This window comes from Neolamprologus brichardi, chromosome 7 (genome assembly GCF_056152115.1).
Source record: "Neolamprologus brichardi isolate AB-2024 chromosome 7, ASM5615211v1, whole genome shotgun sequence".
Classification (NCBI taxonomy): Eukaryota; Metazoa; Chordata; class Actinopteri; order Cichliformes; family Cichlidae; genus Neolamprologus; species Neolamprologus brichardi.
The window spans coordinates 60,890,685-60,907,666 of record NC_142110.1 but is presented as its reverse complement, the minus strand read 5'-3'; the positions used below and the strand labels follow the sequence as shown (position 1 = coordinate 60,907,666).

Below are 16,982 nucleotides of genomic sequence, written 5' to 3'. Positions count from 1 at the left end.
ACATATCCTGATCACTTAACCCCCAGCCACTGAGAGAAGCTGCAGCTCTAGTTAAAATAAATAATAACAATTTTTAAATAGAAGGATTTTGAGGTGAGTAAAATGTGAATATGTGGTCCTTTAATGCTACTGCTGGGGTATTACGCAACTACACTGAACTTAATTCCTCCCAAACAAACAGTTCAATTCAGTTTTATTTATACAGCGCCAAATCACAGTTGCCTGTAGGCGCTTTATATTGTAAAGTGCACCCTATAATAATACAGAGAAAACCCCCCAACAATCATACGACCCCCTATGAGTAAGCACTCTGGCGACAGTGGGAACGAAAAACTCCCTTTTAATAGGAAGAAACCTCCGGCAGAACCAGGCTCAGGGAGGGGCGGTAATCTGGGACCAGTTGGGGTGAGAGAAGGATGTACTCATGTATATTTTTGTTTTCCCTTTTCTGTCATTTAGCATATATTGCATTAACAGAAACATGAGATTCGTGACAGCAAAGATGATGGCAGAAGAAAAACACTTTTCATGTGTTTTACCACATTTGACTGCTTCTTGTTCCTCTGATGATTCAAAGTAAGAGTCCGAGTGAGTTTCAAGATGGCTGCTGAGTGGTGAGCTTACTTTAGAAAATGGAATTGACCTAGCGGGGGAGTGGGGGGTGGTTCATCTTTATACAGCTATTCTCTTTGGTAGCTTGTTAAGTGTGTTGCTAAGTGACGTAACGTCGTCGACTCTGCTCCAATCTCTGTTTGAGAAAGACGTCACGTGCTTTAAAGTAACCAACCAGAAAGAAGCTTTGTCTGTTGGCGTTGACTCCAATCCAACTCCTCTCGAAGCATCAAATGGTGCTTTGCCAATGAATTATATTTCTATTTTGGGGGTGTATTTTTACGGTCTCTCCTATGGTAAGATTCCTGACTTGTTCGTTTACTATACACATCCTAAAAATGCTGTCGTGAAGGTTTGAAGCTAATGTCATGGGGAGGAATACTTCTTGACCTCATGACAACTTCGCCAACTGTTTAAAACAATGTCGATATGAAGTGTACTCTTTGGTTATACATTAATAAATGGGGCGTCAGCCAAAAGTCTTTTCCTAATCAGACATCAAACACAAGAATGAGGATCGGATTTGTCGGTGACCGAGTGAATGATAGGTGTTGATAGGTGTTGATAGGTGTTGATAGACCAAAGAGTTAAGGTGGAAACTGTGCCTAGGAGGAAAGAGGGAAGGCAAGTTTGACGTGAGGAAAGGCAGGAGTGCAGAGGTGTTTGCAGAGGAACTATTTCGAAATATATGAACTATGTCTGGTACAAGGCAAAAGAGTTGGCTGATATGATGGAGAGGAGGAAGAAGGTAGAGTCTTAGAGCGACACTTAGAGTAAGTATTGCGTGTGCAGGAGAACAGATAGAAGCAAGGCCAGGAGCACTGTATTTGGATTCAAGCTGTCCAAGCACTGTGTACATAGGACAGCACCTTTCTCCTCCTAAGGAAGGAGAAAAGGACCAGCCTGTGTGATCAAGCTGGAAAGGATGTGGAACAGGAGAGATTGATGAAGGACAGAAATGTGCTAAGAAGAAAGTGTGTTGAGGAAATTGAAGATGTTCTTTGAGGAGCTGATGAATGAAGAAAACGAGAGAGACGAGGACTGATGAGGAAAGTTAGGGAATCTGAAAGTGAGGGGAGCTGTGAAGATGATGAAGAGTCCGTCCAGATGACATACCTGTGCAGGTATAGAGATGTCTGGGAGACAGAGTAGTGGACGTCTTGACAGATGTGCAGAGCACTAGTAACTACAGAGGGGTAAAGTTGATGAACCCCTCCTCAGCTTCAACAATAGGTGGAATAGACTGGAGAAGTGGATGCATGTTCTGGAGAGAAGAGGCACGAGCGTCACTAGAATCCAGACAGTAGATGAGGTGGAAAGGTGAACATGCAAGGAGCAGCGTTAGTAAAGGTAGAAAAGTTTAGAAACATCGAAAGCAGTGCACAAGAGAAATGAGTGCAAAGGAGTGTGTTGAGCTGGAGGTGGCAGTTGATGATTTTCATTGGGAGTAACCAGAGTGGACAGGATCCAGAATCTGTTTCGGATCATATCCATAACATTCTTTTTGTAAAAGAATACCCAGTAATTTTTCCAGCTGTTTTTGATTTACCTTAACAGAAAATTATGGATTTTGTGCAATCAAACTCACATATCCTGTCGTATTTATTTGCAAATTATTAAGATATTGTTTGTTTTTTTATTGAGCTACATGCTGTCCTATTAAGCTTATTCTTACTTAAGTTCATGTACCACAGAGGAAAATTACAAGAACACGCTCAAATTCACCTCCAATTCATGTGCACATCAATGACACCGTGCCAGTACACGTGCACCTGGAAAGCCAGAGGAGTCCTGGCAGGTCACCTCAGGTTAGATATTTGTATGTGGACTGTCTGTCTTGTGATGTTGTTCATGTTTTATTGTGAATGTTTCTCCTAATCTAATCTCTTGATCATAAACCGTTTGCTCACTCATGCCCGTAGTACATGCCCATTCTAATAAATGCAATTAATATAAGCACGCTGTATTTTAAAGGGGAAGACTGCAGTCAACAAAGCAGACCTTCGTCCCACGGCTAAAGTCAAAACTCGAGGTCTGGGGATCACGCCAGGAAAGACCTCCATACGTGATGCTACATATAAGTGGGAGGTAATACCTTCTCTCAGTTTCCAGTCCACTCTGAGATTTTTTTAAAAACACTCACGCAATCAAAGATGTAGTGTCACGGTATATTTCGCACCAAGGGGCCAACGCACAACCTTGAGATCACACCACCGCAACCAGAACCTGAAAGCTCGCAGTCTGCGCTTCAGTTAGCTGACCTTGCATCAGAGGAGGAAGAAGGCCTACATGGACAAATCAGCCAGTACACGAGGAAGATTGACAACTTATTGACTGAAGTCAGCTCGCTGAAAAATGAGGTCAGTTTGAATCAAGCAACTGTCCAACCTACAACCCTAACCTTACTATTAATTAGACAGATTTCAGATTATAACTTGTTTGTTAGTAGTACTTATGTTATAAACATTGTTGATTTCTATTTTTCTTACATGGGATTTTCAAGGCGAGTCTTGTTACATATTTATTGTTACATAACCATTTAAGGCACCCAGACAATAAATGGGTTTATTCCATGGAAACTGTTTTAAATACTCCTGGAAATTTGAACATTTTTGAATATGTTAAACCTAAAATACATAACAATTTGCAAGCTCAAGTGCTTTTAATCCAGTCATATTTATTTCATTTTAACTGCTATTTTAACTTCACAAACTCAGCTTGGAGTGTACCACCCTGTCACGAGACAACAGGTAATACTAAAGCCTGGTAGAGGTAGATAGAAAGCACTAGAAAAAAGTGCTTTGGGAGAGTAGAAAAGCACCATTTAAGAATCAGTCCATTTACCATTTACACAGAAACACATGGTAAAATCTAAATGTAGAAATGTATTAATTTAGTCAAAATTCTCCAGTCTTGCCACTCACATGTAATACGTATAGCAGGGAGATAACTTGTTCATTTACCCCATAGAAAGACTTGCCCTCATTTTAAACTGCCACATCTGATGATCACAAAGAGCAGCGAGGTTTTCTTGTCGATTTCTGTGCTTAAAGCGTTGGTCCACATGTCCTTTTTCACTTATACCTATCCGGTATATGTGCAGGTAGAAATGCAAAAGAGGGAACGGCTGCTAGAGCGTCAGTCGAAGCAGCTGAGCGTGTCCCAGCGGGTGATCGCTGAGCAGGAAGAGGAGCTGGCTGAGGTGACCAAAGAGCTGGAGGAGACGGAGAAGGAAAACACCAGGTTACGGCTTTCCATGGAGAAGATGCTGGAGGAGAATGACTGCAACAGGCAAATGTGATTCCAAACTCATTCCCAATCCTTCACGTGACAAACAGCCTCTCTTTGCCCTCATTTTCAAAGGGCTTAGAGATCTGGGTGGTTAATTATACTATAGGCAACTGAAAGAAAATAGCTTGATTCAACTGCATTTCAACTATACTACCTGTTAGCGTAGTGACATAAAGGTGGGACAGTCATTTCAGAGTATGACGTTTATGAAACTCATGTTCGAGTAGTAGTATGTTTGTGATTTAAGGTCTGTTTGTTCCTACACAGTGACAGTGGGCATCAGGACAAAGATGCTTTACTCAGGATGCTGATGGAGGCTGAGGTGAATGGAGCAGCAGCTGCAAAGCAAGCCTCCGCCCTGCGAGAGTCCATTTTCAATCTGTGCGCTCCTGGTAGCAATGTGAGTGTTACCTCAGGGTCTGCTCTTTCAATGTGTCCTGTGAGACTAGGGGAACATGGGAACTTTAGAAAGAAACAGGAGGCTTTCTCAGTGTTTCGTTGATGCAGTGTTTCTATCTCTGTCTGTGTCTTTGCTGCTGAAGAAGCCATTTGGCTCTGAGTCTTCAGCCTTGGCCTGTCAGAACGAGCTGCTGCTGCAGAAACTGGAGACATTTGAGGTCACAAACCGAACACTGCGGAAGCTTCTCAGAGAGCAGCACGAATCTCAGGTACTGTGCAAGATCCAGAGAGCTGTGCTACAAAGTGTTAACACGCTAAAGTCACAGTTTCGTGTCACGAGGGGGGTACTAGTTTGAATTTATCGCTCAGATTTTCACTGATTATTCTTCTCTGGCATATAAGTCCAAAGAGATTCTCAGCTCAAAGAATGTACATTCAAACCTGTTGAGGTGTACCATAGTAGGCTCAGTGGCAGTTTATGCTTGTAAGTGTCTGTACATTCTGTGCACTGCGTTTTAGCATACCATGCTCTTTTTGATTGATTGATTTTTTTGATTTACAGCACAGATCATTTGGAGAAATCTAAAGCGAGCCTATTGCGCCTTAAGCTCCAGTGTAAATGGTTGCAGGACTGTGTTGATGATCCATTTCATGCGAGCAGGGTCCAATGAATGAACCGTAACCTCAGTCTAATGCAACTGTCAATTTACAATAGCACAAAATACACAGGAACTCATGCTGCCTTTAGATGAGTAAATATTGAACTGTTTCTGGGACAGTATTCTTTCACATGAAAACAATACACAAGGAAACCTCAGTGCAGAGAAACAGAGTGAGAGAAGGGGGCATGTCGCAGTCGTAGTTTTGGTAGGAAGCTAGATTTGCCAGTATGGTGCAGATCTGTTGTAATTTTCAAATAAATGAATCCTTACTTAGTAAGTTGATTATATTCTGTCACAATATTTAGCCTTGGTTGGTCTCACTTTTGTAGATGCAGTAAATTCTTGTTAAAGAAACTGGTGAAGTTTTATATGTGTGGATGGTTTAAAGCAGATGGAATCACTCCAGCTGTCAAGGAAGGACGAATTACTCAAGAAACTGGCAGACACAGAAGCTGAAAATGCCGTGAGTTTAATAGAAACTACAAATTCTTTTTGTTTAAGTAACCTCACAAAATACATCCATTTTGTGTTGTTTCCTTTTTTGTGTCAGAAATAATATGTTTTCTTTCCTTTTACAGCATCTTGTTGTTAAACTTCAAGAGAAAGACCGAGAGGTTAATCGACTTGCCAAGCTCTTAGATAATGAAAAGGTGGCTGTCTTATTTAGAACTCTCTTCATCTGAAACTGTGTCGAACTGCAGAGCTGAAATTTTCCATACGGCATTCTTTCACTGCCCCATTACTCATATCATATAATCTTAGAACTAACAAATGTCAAAGCACAAAACAAGTATCTTTTGCTGGCTTTGGAAATGCAGGACAATGCCAGGAGCACAGCTGTTTTTTCAAAAAGCCTGGAGTCAACACGAGCTCATTTACAAGGACAGCTCCGGAGCAAAGACGCTGAGAACAGTCGCCTCACTGTGCAGATAAAGGTTTGTGTGGTATCTTCTGCCATCTGTTGCTGTTTTTGGTGCTGTGTACAATAATGATGGATGGATGGATGGATGGATGGAAAGAAATGACAGTCAGTGAACACACACCCTGGACAATATATATTTATTGCAATCTATATTTGTATATTTTTATTGTAGTCAGACATGTTTTTTTCAGTATATCTTTATCTATACGTCTGTTATCCTCTGCCATTGGTTCAGAACCTGGAAAAAGCAGCCAATCAGCAGAAGGTGGAGATAAAACATCTGACAGATCAGCTGGTGACACTAAAGCAGCAGGCAGGCGCAGACCGAGAGGCTCTGAAACGAGCCGCACGGGCCCAAAAGCAGCGAGCTGAGCGCAGCGAGGACACTGCAGGCCATCTCAGCATCCAGCTGCTGGACATGGTACGTCCTTCCACAGCGCTGACATACCAGTCTATTAAAACCTTTAATGTCATGGACATTAAACTTGTTCTGCTGTTTTTTATATTATGTCATTTCTGTCAATTATATTCTGTTCAGTTTGATTTTTGTCATATAAGTCACAGAGAATATAAATAATTTCCCATTTGATCTGGGTAAAAATTATTGTTATGTCCAAATGATGATACTTTTATATGATAGGGATAATGCAATTTAACATATTATGAAGCTTTCTTCCTAGTTTGACTTCAGGATCTGCAGTTAGTTTGGTTTCAGTGTGTCGCAGAGAAGACTGACTGTCTAGATGTGCATCTATGATGTGTTATTTTACAGTTGCCATTCACCATCCTCCTAGTGACCTTTGCTGTTTTGTCTTTAAGAAGATGCAGTGACACTGAACTCTTTATATATTTGAAAACTAATTTAAGGAGATGTTTTTTTTAGATTCAGTATAATACTGATGCCACTTTATCTAGCTTGGTTGCAGAAGGATCTCAGGTGCTTAAGAGTGTGAGCTTGAGCCCATACTGTTCATCTTAATCATTAGGCTGCTTCTTTAGATTGTACCATGATGTGTAGCTTTATCAGATCTTTTAGCCTGCTTCTCTTTGTCACGCAGGTTCTATTTAAGGGATTTCTGGATTCAGTGGGTCTGGCTGTAATCAGGCACAAATGTGGCCCAGCTTTCCAAAAAAATGTGATAAATCACAGTTAATTCAACCATCGGTACAGTAGATTTTCCACAGAAGTAGAGTCAAAAGAAGCATTTGATGCCTTCTTTTAATTGAGCCTGCCCAGATCCTGAAGCCTTCTTCATCGTCTTTATCACTGACTGAAGAGTTGCCAAGCCAGCTAACTTAAAGAAAGCCTGTCAAACTTGCTTCATAGTCCAACCCTCTGGTCCATACTGCAGCAAACAAATGTAATAAACACCACAGAGTGTGAGCCTGAAATTTGAGTAGATGAACTGGTAATGTGGAGTTTTAAGTTCCAGAGCAGCAGATTAGAAATAGTTCAATCAGCTCTGAGTAAGTGTGCAGGTGGGTTATGAACAAAAGTCTTATTTCATGCAGCTCTGACACACATATAGAGAGTCTGTACTTTAATTCAGTAGAAAAAGCAATATTATTCTGGCTGCTTTTATGATGACCAGTAGTAGGTACTGCACATATTAATGTCTGGGACCTTATTACTACAACTGGGCTGGTTTGTCAGTACTATCTTACCCTCTGGAAATATTTGGCAGGGCTGTCCTCTTTGCATCATTATCATGGTCCTATTGGCTTGGAGAGCAAATAGCAGACATACAGGATAGCTATAACTTTCTGGATAAGCCCAGGAGGTTATAGCTATCCCATTAGTCTACTATTTTGCTTCCTGGTAATTCTACATCTTTAGTTTGGATCAACTTCTCTGTCTTTGGCATCATTCAGCCACACTTAAACAGTCTGTGTGACACATGTGTCCTCGCTCTTGATCCTTTCTGGTGAGGTGCATCAAAGAGTTAAAGCCTTGCAAATTTTCTGGCATACAGCTTGATGTAACGTCATAAAACCAAGGAAAAACAGGACTTGTTTTGCTCCTTAAAAAGGTCGAGCCATTCATACATCACCAGCAATCCAGCACAGTGCTTGTGTTTTTCAACTTAAAAAACAGCTGCAGCATGTTCATGGACAGAGCTGGTCACAAACACAACAGTGGCTTTACAGATTACAGGTTTTTACAGTTCTACTATATGTTTATGTACGTTTCCAAAATGTCTTTGGACATGATTCTAGAACTCAACAAATGGAGATATTTGACCATAATGTACAATCAAATACAGCATATCAACATAAGCACCTCATACCAGGAGAAGTCTAAAAACAAACCAGTGCCCAACTATGACTATAAATGAATCAACCAGTATAGTGACAAAAATGTATTCCAATTGCAGGAGAAGCAGATAGCAGAGGTGCTGTCAGCAGCTGAGACATGGCAGAGTCAACATGCACGAGAAGCAAAAGACAAGAGTAAACTGGATATTGAATTGTCACTATTGAACAGGTAACTGCATTTTCCTTTTCTCTGTTCACAAAGGGGGGGGGGGGAACAAACCCAAGATCCTAAACTCCTTTTATTTTTCACAAAGGAGTTTTGGACAGCTGAACGGCATGCAGGACAATAAAAGTCTGTTGATATTTTTGGAAAATCACCATGAATACATTTTTATTTTGAGGTTTGCAAGGTCTTCAAATGTCACATTGTTAATTGTGTAGTGCAAAATGCCTTATACCAGTAATGGCATTAGCATAGGGTTATAGACTGTAGCCATATACCGAGCATCTTTCATTCATTCATCAAGTTTTCTTGCTTTCAGTATCATTCTGGGAGAGAAATAAACAGGGAATTGTTTGAGCTGAAGTTGGATACAGCAGTACATCTGAGGGTGGGATGTGAGAGACATGCAGAGAAAATGTAGTTGACACAATATTTCCATTGATCTCTTTGGCAAAACTGAGAGGAACACTCTTGCTGAGACTCATTTATTTGGCTGTTTTGTTAAAATACAAAAAAAAAAGTGATCCTAAGGAAAACGTGTGTGTGATGTAAATTTCAACTTAATTCAATTTTTATGTATATAGTGCCAAAACAGAACCGTGTAATCTAATAAACCCATATTATATTGACAATAGAACATATCAGCACATGTCAAAAAAGTTGGAATGGAGCAGTAATAGTCTGGAAAAGTAAGTGGTACTGAAAAAAATGTCTGGAGGAACATTTTGCAGCTAATTAGGTTCATTGGCAACAGGTTAGTAACATGATTATAAAAGCAGCATCTTAGATGCAGAATTTCTCAGCGTAACATAGATGGAAAAAAAAAAAAGATTGCCATAGATTGCTGGTCAAAAAAATGAAGCCGATATGGAAGTGCATTATATCCATCCATGCCACCTGGTGGCACTAGCTGAGGTTGCAAAAACACTTCCAGTCCTATAGAAGTCTATAGGCTTTCTGTGTTCCCCTCTGCAAACACTTTGCCACTGTGTTCTTTGACCTAGTCATGCATTTTGGGTCATACTGAATAAAAGATTAAATTTGTTTTGTAAACATTATCATACCATGTTACATAAAGCAGGATGAGCTGTGGTGTTATCTGCTTTCTCATTGGCTAACGCCTTGTGAGCGTACTAGCAAGTGGTTTCACAGTCAGAGGTGCCCATCGTCACTGTCAGGGTCCATCACTGTTTTTTGCGATGAAGATGGTGGAAAGGTTGATCTTGAGACTTCAGAATGGACATTTATGAACCAACAGGTGATGTCAGAATAGCTATGTAGCTACAACAATCTGCAAAAAATCTGCAAATTGTGGAGCAACTGTGCTGTGGTCAGACAAATTGAAATTAGATAATCTTTTTGGAAAACGTAAATGTCAGGGGGGGATTGGCAGGTTTCACATCTGGAAAAGCGTCATCAATGCTGAAAGGTTTAGAGCAAAATATGCTCCCTGTGTGCATAATATGCATATTTAAGCAAGACAATGCTAAACTGCACATTTAATCTATTCCTACAGCATGTCTTTGTAGTGGAAGAATCTGGGGGTTGAATTGGCTTGCCTGCAGGCTGACTCAGATCTTTCAATAACTGAAAACATTTGGCACATTATGAAATAAGAAATATGAAAAAGAAGACATATGGCTGTTGAGTAGCTAAAATCCTCTATCAGATAAGAATGGGACAACATTCCTCCCAAAATTCCAGCAGCTGATCTTCTCAGTTACCAGACATTTACGGACGCGTGTTAAAAGAAAACGGGACACTACCCGGGGGGAAACATGGCCCTGTCCCAACTTTTGTGAGATGTGTTGCTCCCATCAAATTCAAAATGTACCAGTGTTTTTCTTTGTCAGTTTAAATACTTGATATGTTTTCATATTTTACATATTCTATATTGTGTTGTGAATAAAATAAAATGAGTTTATGAGATTTGCAAGTCATTTGTATAAAGCGCCTTGAGGGAACTGTTGTTGTGATTTGGCAGTATTGTCATGGTCCTGGGTCTGGGCACCCTGTGTTTTTGTGTTTCCTGGTTTTTGAATATACTTTCACTTAGTTAGTTTCTGGTTATATTTGTTGTTTCTACGCCTTAGGCTTTTGTTTCTGTGCCTCCCCTGTGTTTCATGTGTCACGTCGAGTCCGTTATATACTCATGTCTGTTCTTCAGCAGTCCCAGCGGTCCGTGTCTCAGCTTGTTTCTCATGTTTCCTGTTTTATTTTGATAGTCCTGCGTCTTGCGTTTAGTGTGTTCAGGGTTGCTTCCTCCCTGTCACGTTGTCTCTGACTAGTCGCAGCTGTGTTTCCCTCCTGTTTGCCATTTCCTTGTTATCATTGTGCATTTAGTCCTCTTTCTGTCTCTTGTTGGTGCTTTTCTTCCTTTGTGTTCCAAGTTTCAGGTTTCAGGTCTTAGGCTTCATGTACTTAGTATTTTAGCTTTTCCCAGTATAGCTTCTGTTAGTTCCATCTTAGTCCTTCTTTGCTTTTGTTTGTAGTCTTGTGCAGCCAGAAATAAACTGCTCACTTTCTGTTCACTTCATCACATCTCCATTGTCTGCATTTGGGTCTGCACTCTCTTCACTCCACGCCATCTGCAGCAGCAGACATCACAACTATATAAATAAAATTGAATTGAATTTATTTTTACTTGAGTTTTTATTTAGTCCAGTATCACAAATCAGTGTGCTCAGTGGACCTTTTAAACATTATTTAACCATATATAAGTCTTTAGACCCTTAATTCAGATAAGGGCAAGCTTCCAGAAAATGTAACATGAAAATCACAAAGATCCCGTTGTGATGAAACCAGTTACCAAACTTCATTAATAGAATTTTGACTTTGGACTTTTACTCTTTCAGATGGATTTTGTTTATATGAATGGAAATCTAATCCTTGTTAACTTGTTATCATATCTGGTATGACAGCCGTATAGCAGAGCTGACTGAGCAGCTTCATACTACTAAGGATAAAGGCAGAGCAGAGAAAGAAACGCTGCTGGATCGTCTCCGTGAAATCACTGCAGAGAGTACTGCTGCCAAACTGGAGAACCAATCCCTCAAGGTGAAACAGCCAAAGTCACTTATTAACGATAACAGATTTGCTAAATGTTAATCAAACCATGCCCTGATCAGAATTTCGACACATCTGTTATGCTTTTGCGGCGCGGATGTAATCTTTCCATTACTGATTCTAATAGCTTTAGGTTGACTTATATTGCATTGGGAGTATGAACTGTCAATTTTATTTAATAAAAGTTCTGTTTCTCTCAGGCTACAGCGTCTGCAGTGGAGGAGAAGCTGTCCGTGTCTCAGTTAGAGCTTCAACAGGTCAAGGTTTCCATCAGACAGTATGAGGGCCTCCTAGACAGCTATAAGATGCAGGTCATTATTTCACACTCTCACGGGGATACAACAGTTTTACATTGTCATTGTACAGAAATGACACCGTTATTGTCCTTGTTGTCCTGTTAAACCATATCTACAAAGCTGGAGAAAACTCAGGCTGAGGCAGATGAGTACTGTGCTCGGCTGGCTCAAGCAGAGCAGAAGGCTCAGACGGTGCAGGGGGAGCTGGAGAAGGAGATCGATGAAGTGCGCAGGGAGCTTCTGGGACGGCTGGCAGAGTTGGAGCCTCTTCCTGAAGCCCTACAGCGCTCCCAGCTACAGCTGCAGGAAGCTCAGGATAGGGAGTGCAGCCACGAGAAACACAGCTTGGAGCTCAGCACAGCACTGACTGATCTCCGCATGAAGGTCACAACAGTCTTATGCTTTATAGCCAAAGATAGCATTAAAAATATTAACAATATTGAAATGATGTTAATGAAAAATTCAAATAAAAATATTGGATGGTAGTGGTACAAGAGCAAGAACAAATGGGAATGACAGATAATAAATGATAGATGGGCAGAAAGGAATGCTTGTTGGGAAGTGTGGATACAATGGTGCTTTACAAAGTTTGGAAAAATAGCTTTTTAATATAATTATAGCTAACAGACTAATAAAGTTGTAGAAAAGGGCACAAATAACAATTCTACCATACCCAACTGGGGGTAATGTGGGTTTTAGCATCTCTCTCAAGAGCATTTCAACTTTAACAGGAGCCAGGGATCAAACTACCAACTTTCCCCCTTGTCTCTTGAGCCACATCCATTCCATTCTGAGACTAGTTTTCATCTCTGTGCATCTTCAGTTAATATGTCCTTCAGTTTATATTCAGTGAAAATGTTTTCTAAATACATTATTCAAAGGCCTTCTATTGTGTTAGGTGGAGACCCAAGGCAGCCAGATGGAGCTTCTTAGACAGAAGAAAAAGGTGCTGCTGGAGGAGAACACACAGCTTCAGCAGCGAGTAGAAAGTTTGGAAAGGTCCATCTTCTCTTATGCTGTTTCACTTTAATGCTGTCTAGATATATAATTATTTATCAACCACCATGTCGTCCAACAGCTGTTTCTTGTTCTTGTCTTTACACCTTGTCATTTCCCAATAAAACCCCGTATCTGATCCTGTTCTAGAAAGCAGGTTTCATGAAATTCAGATTTTTCAGTTAAAAAAATAATAACCCAAACCCCAGGTAACATAACCGGCTTACTGGGACATTTGTTGTATTGCAATTGGTCAAAATAAAACACAATGATGGAGTTAACAAAGTCAGAAGCAGCCATTCCCAATCCTTTTAATACTAATGATATGAGGCTGGGACGAGAGCATATAGAACTATGTTTGGCCATAAGTGAAGAAGCATGTCCTCCATTGACAGCACGCCGTTGTTTCATAGCATAAAGAGGAGTGGACAGAAGACACTTGCTGCTCCACGAAATCATGTTGTCAGCAAGTCTCTGGAATGCTTTCAGGCAGAGAAATGTCCTGTGAGCTGGGTAAATGCTGAGGTAAACCTTAGTGAACCTGTCCGGTGCAATTTCTGCAGTTCTGATAGAAAAAACTGGGCTGTGATAGGAGTTTAGGGTCTTTCGGTAGGCCTCAAAAAAGTTCTGGCAAGCTGTCCGCTGACTCAGGAATGGGAAGCTGGCTGGCTCAGGCTGTGTTTGGTTGGGCAGGAGAACTGCTGACTGGCAATACACTGCAAAAACTCGAAATCTTACCAAGTATATTTTTTTTAATTTCTAGTCAAAATAATCTCATCACACTTAAAATAAGACACAATCAGCTACAGGGTAACACTTCAGTAAGATATATGAACTTGTTTTTAAACAGAGATTTTTCACTTATTCCATTGGCAGATTTTTTTATCACTTAATACAAGATATTTTTGCTTGGAATAAGTGAAAAAATCTGCCAATGGAACAAGTGAAAATTCAATTTAATTTGTCTATTTTTAAATTTGACAGTGCTTGTCTTGCTTGTCCTGACAGAATTCCACTGAATCATATTTGAATTATATCGATTTAATATTAAATACGCTCCCAAAGCCTGTTAATTAAGCAATTTGAAATATATGTTCATTGAAAATACTCTAACTGCACCTTGTTGTTGTTGTCTTTTTGTTTGCCATCTTCTAGAAAGTTAAAGGAGGCCGGCAGTCAGAATAGCGACCTGCTAGCAGTAATTGCAAAACGGGAAGAGACCGTCCACAGCAATGAGCTCCGTCTAAAAGAAAAAACAAGAGAATGCTCATTGTTGAGCCATCGGCTGGAGGAGGCTCTGGATGATGCTCGCCAACAAGTCTGATCCTTTTTCATAGTGATTTACTTATAAAGAACTTTACACAAAATATGATTAACCCCAAGTGTGACAGCAATTCACAATAAAAAGACACGATGATACAAAGCACATACAGACCATACAGCCCAGCAAGCTTCAGAGGAAACACCTGGATTTTAATTAACATTAGAAAGCAAACTTAATGATACTGCTTCAAATATGTTGTTCCTTTAAACCACTCCATCTACACAATGGACTGTGTATGTGTATCTGTAAATGCAATGTTTTAGCTCTAAATGCCCACTCCCTCAGCAGTATTATAGTCACGGGTTTCATTTCTTTGAATTGGGCTCTGGGTTAGTGTTCTGAGTCAGTCACCAACTTAGATATCTTGGCATCTCTGACTATCAAATGTTTCCTTTTTAGCTTGTATTAAATATGCTTTATTGATGACTGAATTTAACAAATATGACACACCCATTTTTTCATATGTACATAAACTGACTATATTTTATTTGAATTTGTTTATAAGAGCATATAACATTGAAATAGTGTATAAAAGAAATTTTAGTGAAATCCAGTGTGATCTGTTTATTTGTTTATCAGATGTCAGAGACCAAAGAACGTGTTGTCAACAAACAACGTTCCACCCAGTCCAAAATGCTGGACCTAGAAAACCAACTCAGCAGGACCACTGCAGAAATTAATCAATTGAGACGGAGCAAAGAGCAGGTAAAGGCTTCTGGGAATTACTGACTAAAATTGTCTGTGTAGAAACATCTGCCAGTCTGTAAAGTATGTATTTCTGATGCTTAGATGGAGTGGCGGTACCAGAGCCAGCTGCAGGATTTGAAGGATCGCCTGGAGCAGTCAGACAGCACTAATCGAAGCCTGCAAAACTATGTCCAGTTCCTCAAAGGATCCTATGCTAGTGTGTTTGGAGACTTTTCCCACAGCAGCTCTCTGCAAGCCTCCTCACCCAGCTGATTGTGTCTATTCCAGAACAGTGGCATGACTTAAGCCTGTCACTAGATTTGGCTGGCAGAGCTGGAGGCTGTGATGGTACCACAGTTTAAATAGCTCAGCTGTAATAAAGTTTCCTACCACAGAGCTCACACTTGATTTTGTCCCTATCAGTAAAAAATGTTCATTTTTGTTGTAGTCAGATTTTATCATGGCAGTCCACGGTGTCTGACTCCCCCATGGAGCCTTAAGTGACCTTAAGAGCTTGTAAAAGGAAGACAACTGCATTTATTTAGGTGTGTAAAGACATTTTTAAAGAAATGGTAGAGAGCCACAGGTATTTAACCCGACCACTGGTTATGAGGGTATACTTAGAAGAAGTGCAGTTTTTGGTAGTGGTTGGCTCCTGTTACTCTGTGAAAGTAATTCTCCCAGACATACACCTTTACAAAAGCCAGTGCTTGCATGAGATGTTTCGCCAGTTTAATATTGCCTTCAGAAAAAGATTTCGCAAGGTGCTGGTGATGGGGCTTTGAGAGGTCCAGTTTGACTAATGTGTGTAGTGTGGAAGATGAGTGTTGCCCTGGGTTGCGGTCGACATTGATCCCGGGTCCACTCTTCCTCGCCCAGCAGCAGGGTGTGGGAAATGGGGGTGCGTACTAAACCAGCTTTGCTGGCTCTGTCCTTCTGGGGGTCGTCCTTTACATCCAGGTCTTAATCATCCCATCACTGTTGGCCATATCATATCACAATAGAGCTAATATTTATCACCAGAATTAACAGTCACAGTTTTGTACTGTTGCTGAGTTTTTTGTATGTATGTATGCCGAAACCAAGTCTTTCTGATCCAGTAAGTACTTAAATGTGTCTTTCCTTCTGTTTGTAGGGAGCTGAAAACAGTGGTGTTAATATTTTCCTTTGGCTGGTACAAGGCATTGTGTTTATCAATATCATTATTTTGAGTAGCATCAATAACTGTCATTCATGTTTTTTAAACTTGAGTGTATTTAATAATGGAAAGTTTTATATATGTCAAATATAATATTAAACCAGCTCTCTTTTTTGCCTTATTCAAATAGACTTTCCAATCAGTGGCATATACTACGGCTGTTATGTTATCAAATATCATTACAAGATTATCCTGGCCAAAAAAACTAAACTAAAAAAAATATATCACAATAATAATATGAGAGAAAAGGCAGTCTATAATCATATTTGTACAAAAGTACAATACCAGTATATGGCAATACTCTTAATATTTATGTTGTTTGTTTTATATAGTTTTAAACTCCCCTAAAAATAGACTTTAATAATAATAATAGACTATTAGCTCATTTTTAATCCGATGGTATGAGCAGATCTCAAAAAAGTTGGGGCAACAAAGAGGCTGGAAAAGTAAGTGTTAATAAAAGAAAAAGAAAAGGCAACAGGTCAGTAACAAGGCTGGTTTAATTTTTTTAAATTACATCTTTACTCAGAAGTAAAGGTGGCAGAGTTTCCTCAGTCTGCGAAAAAACTGCCTACAACTTTTGGAACAATTTCAGAATAATGTTCCTCAGTGTAATATTACAAAGACTGAATATTTTAATCTACATTACATAATAAGATTCAATAAGAGTCTGGAGAAGCCTCTGTGTGCAAGAAACACAGAAAAGAAGCCTGAACATCCATCCTGGATACCTGTGATCTCTGGGCTCTCAAGTGCTACTGCAATAAGAGTAAATAAGTAAAATTTCAAATTGTATAGCACCTTGCAAGTCACAATCACAAAGTGCTTCACAAAAGAAATGCCAGAACATAAAAATAAAAGTTAAACACGGGTTTAAAAAGGTGGGTTTTTAGTTGTTTTGTCAAAGAGACGACAACAACAGTCACCTCAAGGTGTTTTATATTGTACGGTAAAATCCCTACAATATCAGAAGGAAACCCCAACAATCACAAAACACCCTATGAGGAAACACGTAGCAAGAGTGGGAAGGAAAAACTCCCTTTTAACAGA

At 39.8% G+C, this 16,982-nt stretch overlaps 1 protein-coding gene across 5 annotated transcripts; it reads left to right on the top strand.

Moving 5' to 3' along the window:
• The first annotated feature begins 762 nt into the window (after nucleotides 1-762).
• Nucleotides 763-16,982, top strand: odf2a (outer dense fiber of sperm tails 2a). 5 transcript variants are annotated; one of them, XM_087844027.1, is made up of 20 exons: nucleotides 763-908; nucleotides 2,293-2,420; nucleotides 2,587-2,700; nucleotides 2,796-2,972; nucleotides 3,716-3,909; nucleotides 4,171-4,303; nucleotides 4,446-4,571; nucleotides 5,353-5,427; nucleotides 5,543-5,614; nucleotides 5,783-5,899; nucleotides 6,122-6,307; nucleotides 8,262-8,371; nucleotides 11,287-11,422; nucleotides 11,632-11,742; nucleotides 11,848-12,111; nucleotides 12,626-12,726; nucleotides 13,879-14,041; nucleotides 14,627-14,752; nucleotides 14,837-15,049; nucleotides 15,087-16,982. In XM_087844027.1, exons 1-19 carry the CDS (start codon nucleotides 860-862, stop codon nucleotides 15,005-15,007), a joined length of 2,553 nt encoding a protein of 850 aa, XP_087700153.1. In that variant the 5' UTR covers nucleotides 763-859; the 3' UTR covers nucleotides 15,008-15,049; nucleotides 15,087-16,982. The 5 variants fall into 5 exon arrangements, with proteins under 5 accessions (XP_087700153.1, XP_087700154.1, XP_087700157.1 ...); XM_087844028.1 differs by having other exon boundaries at nucleotides 5,356-5,427; nucleotides 15,087-16,981; XM_087844029.1 differs by having other exon boundaries at nucleotides 792-908; nucleotides 2,307-2,420; nucleotides 15,087-16,981.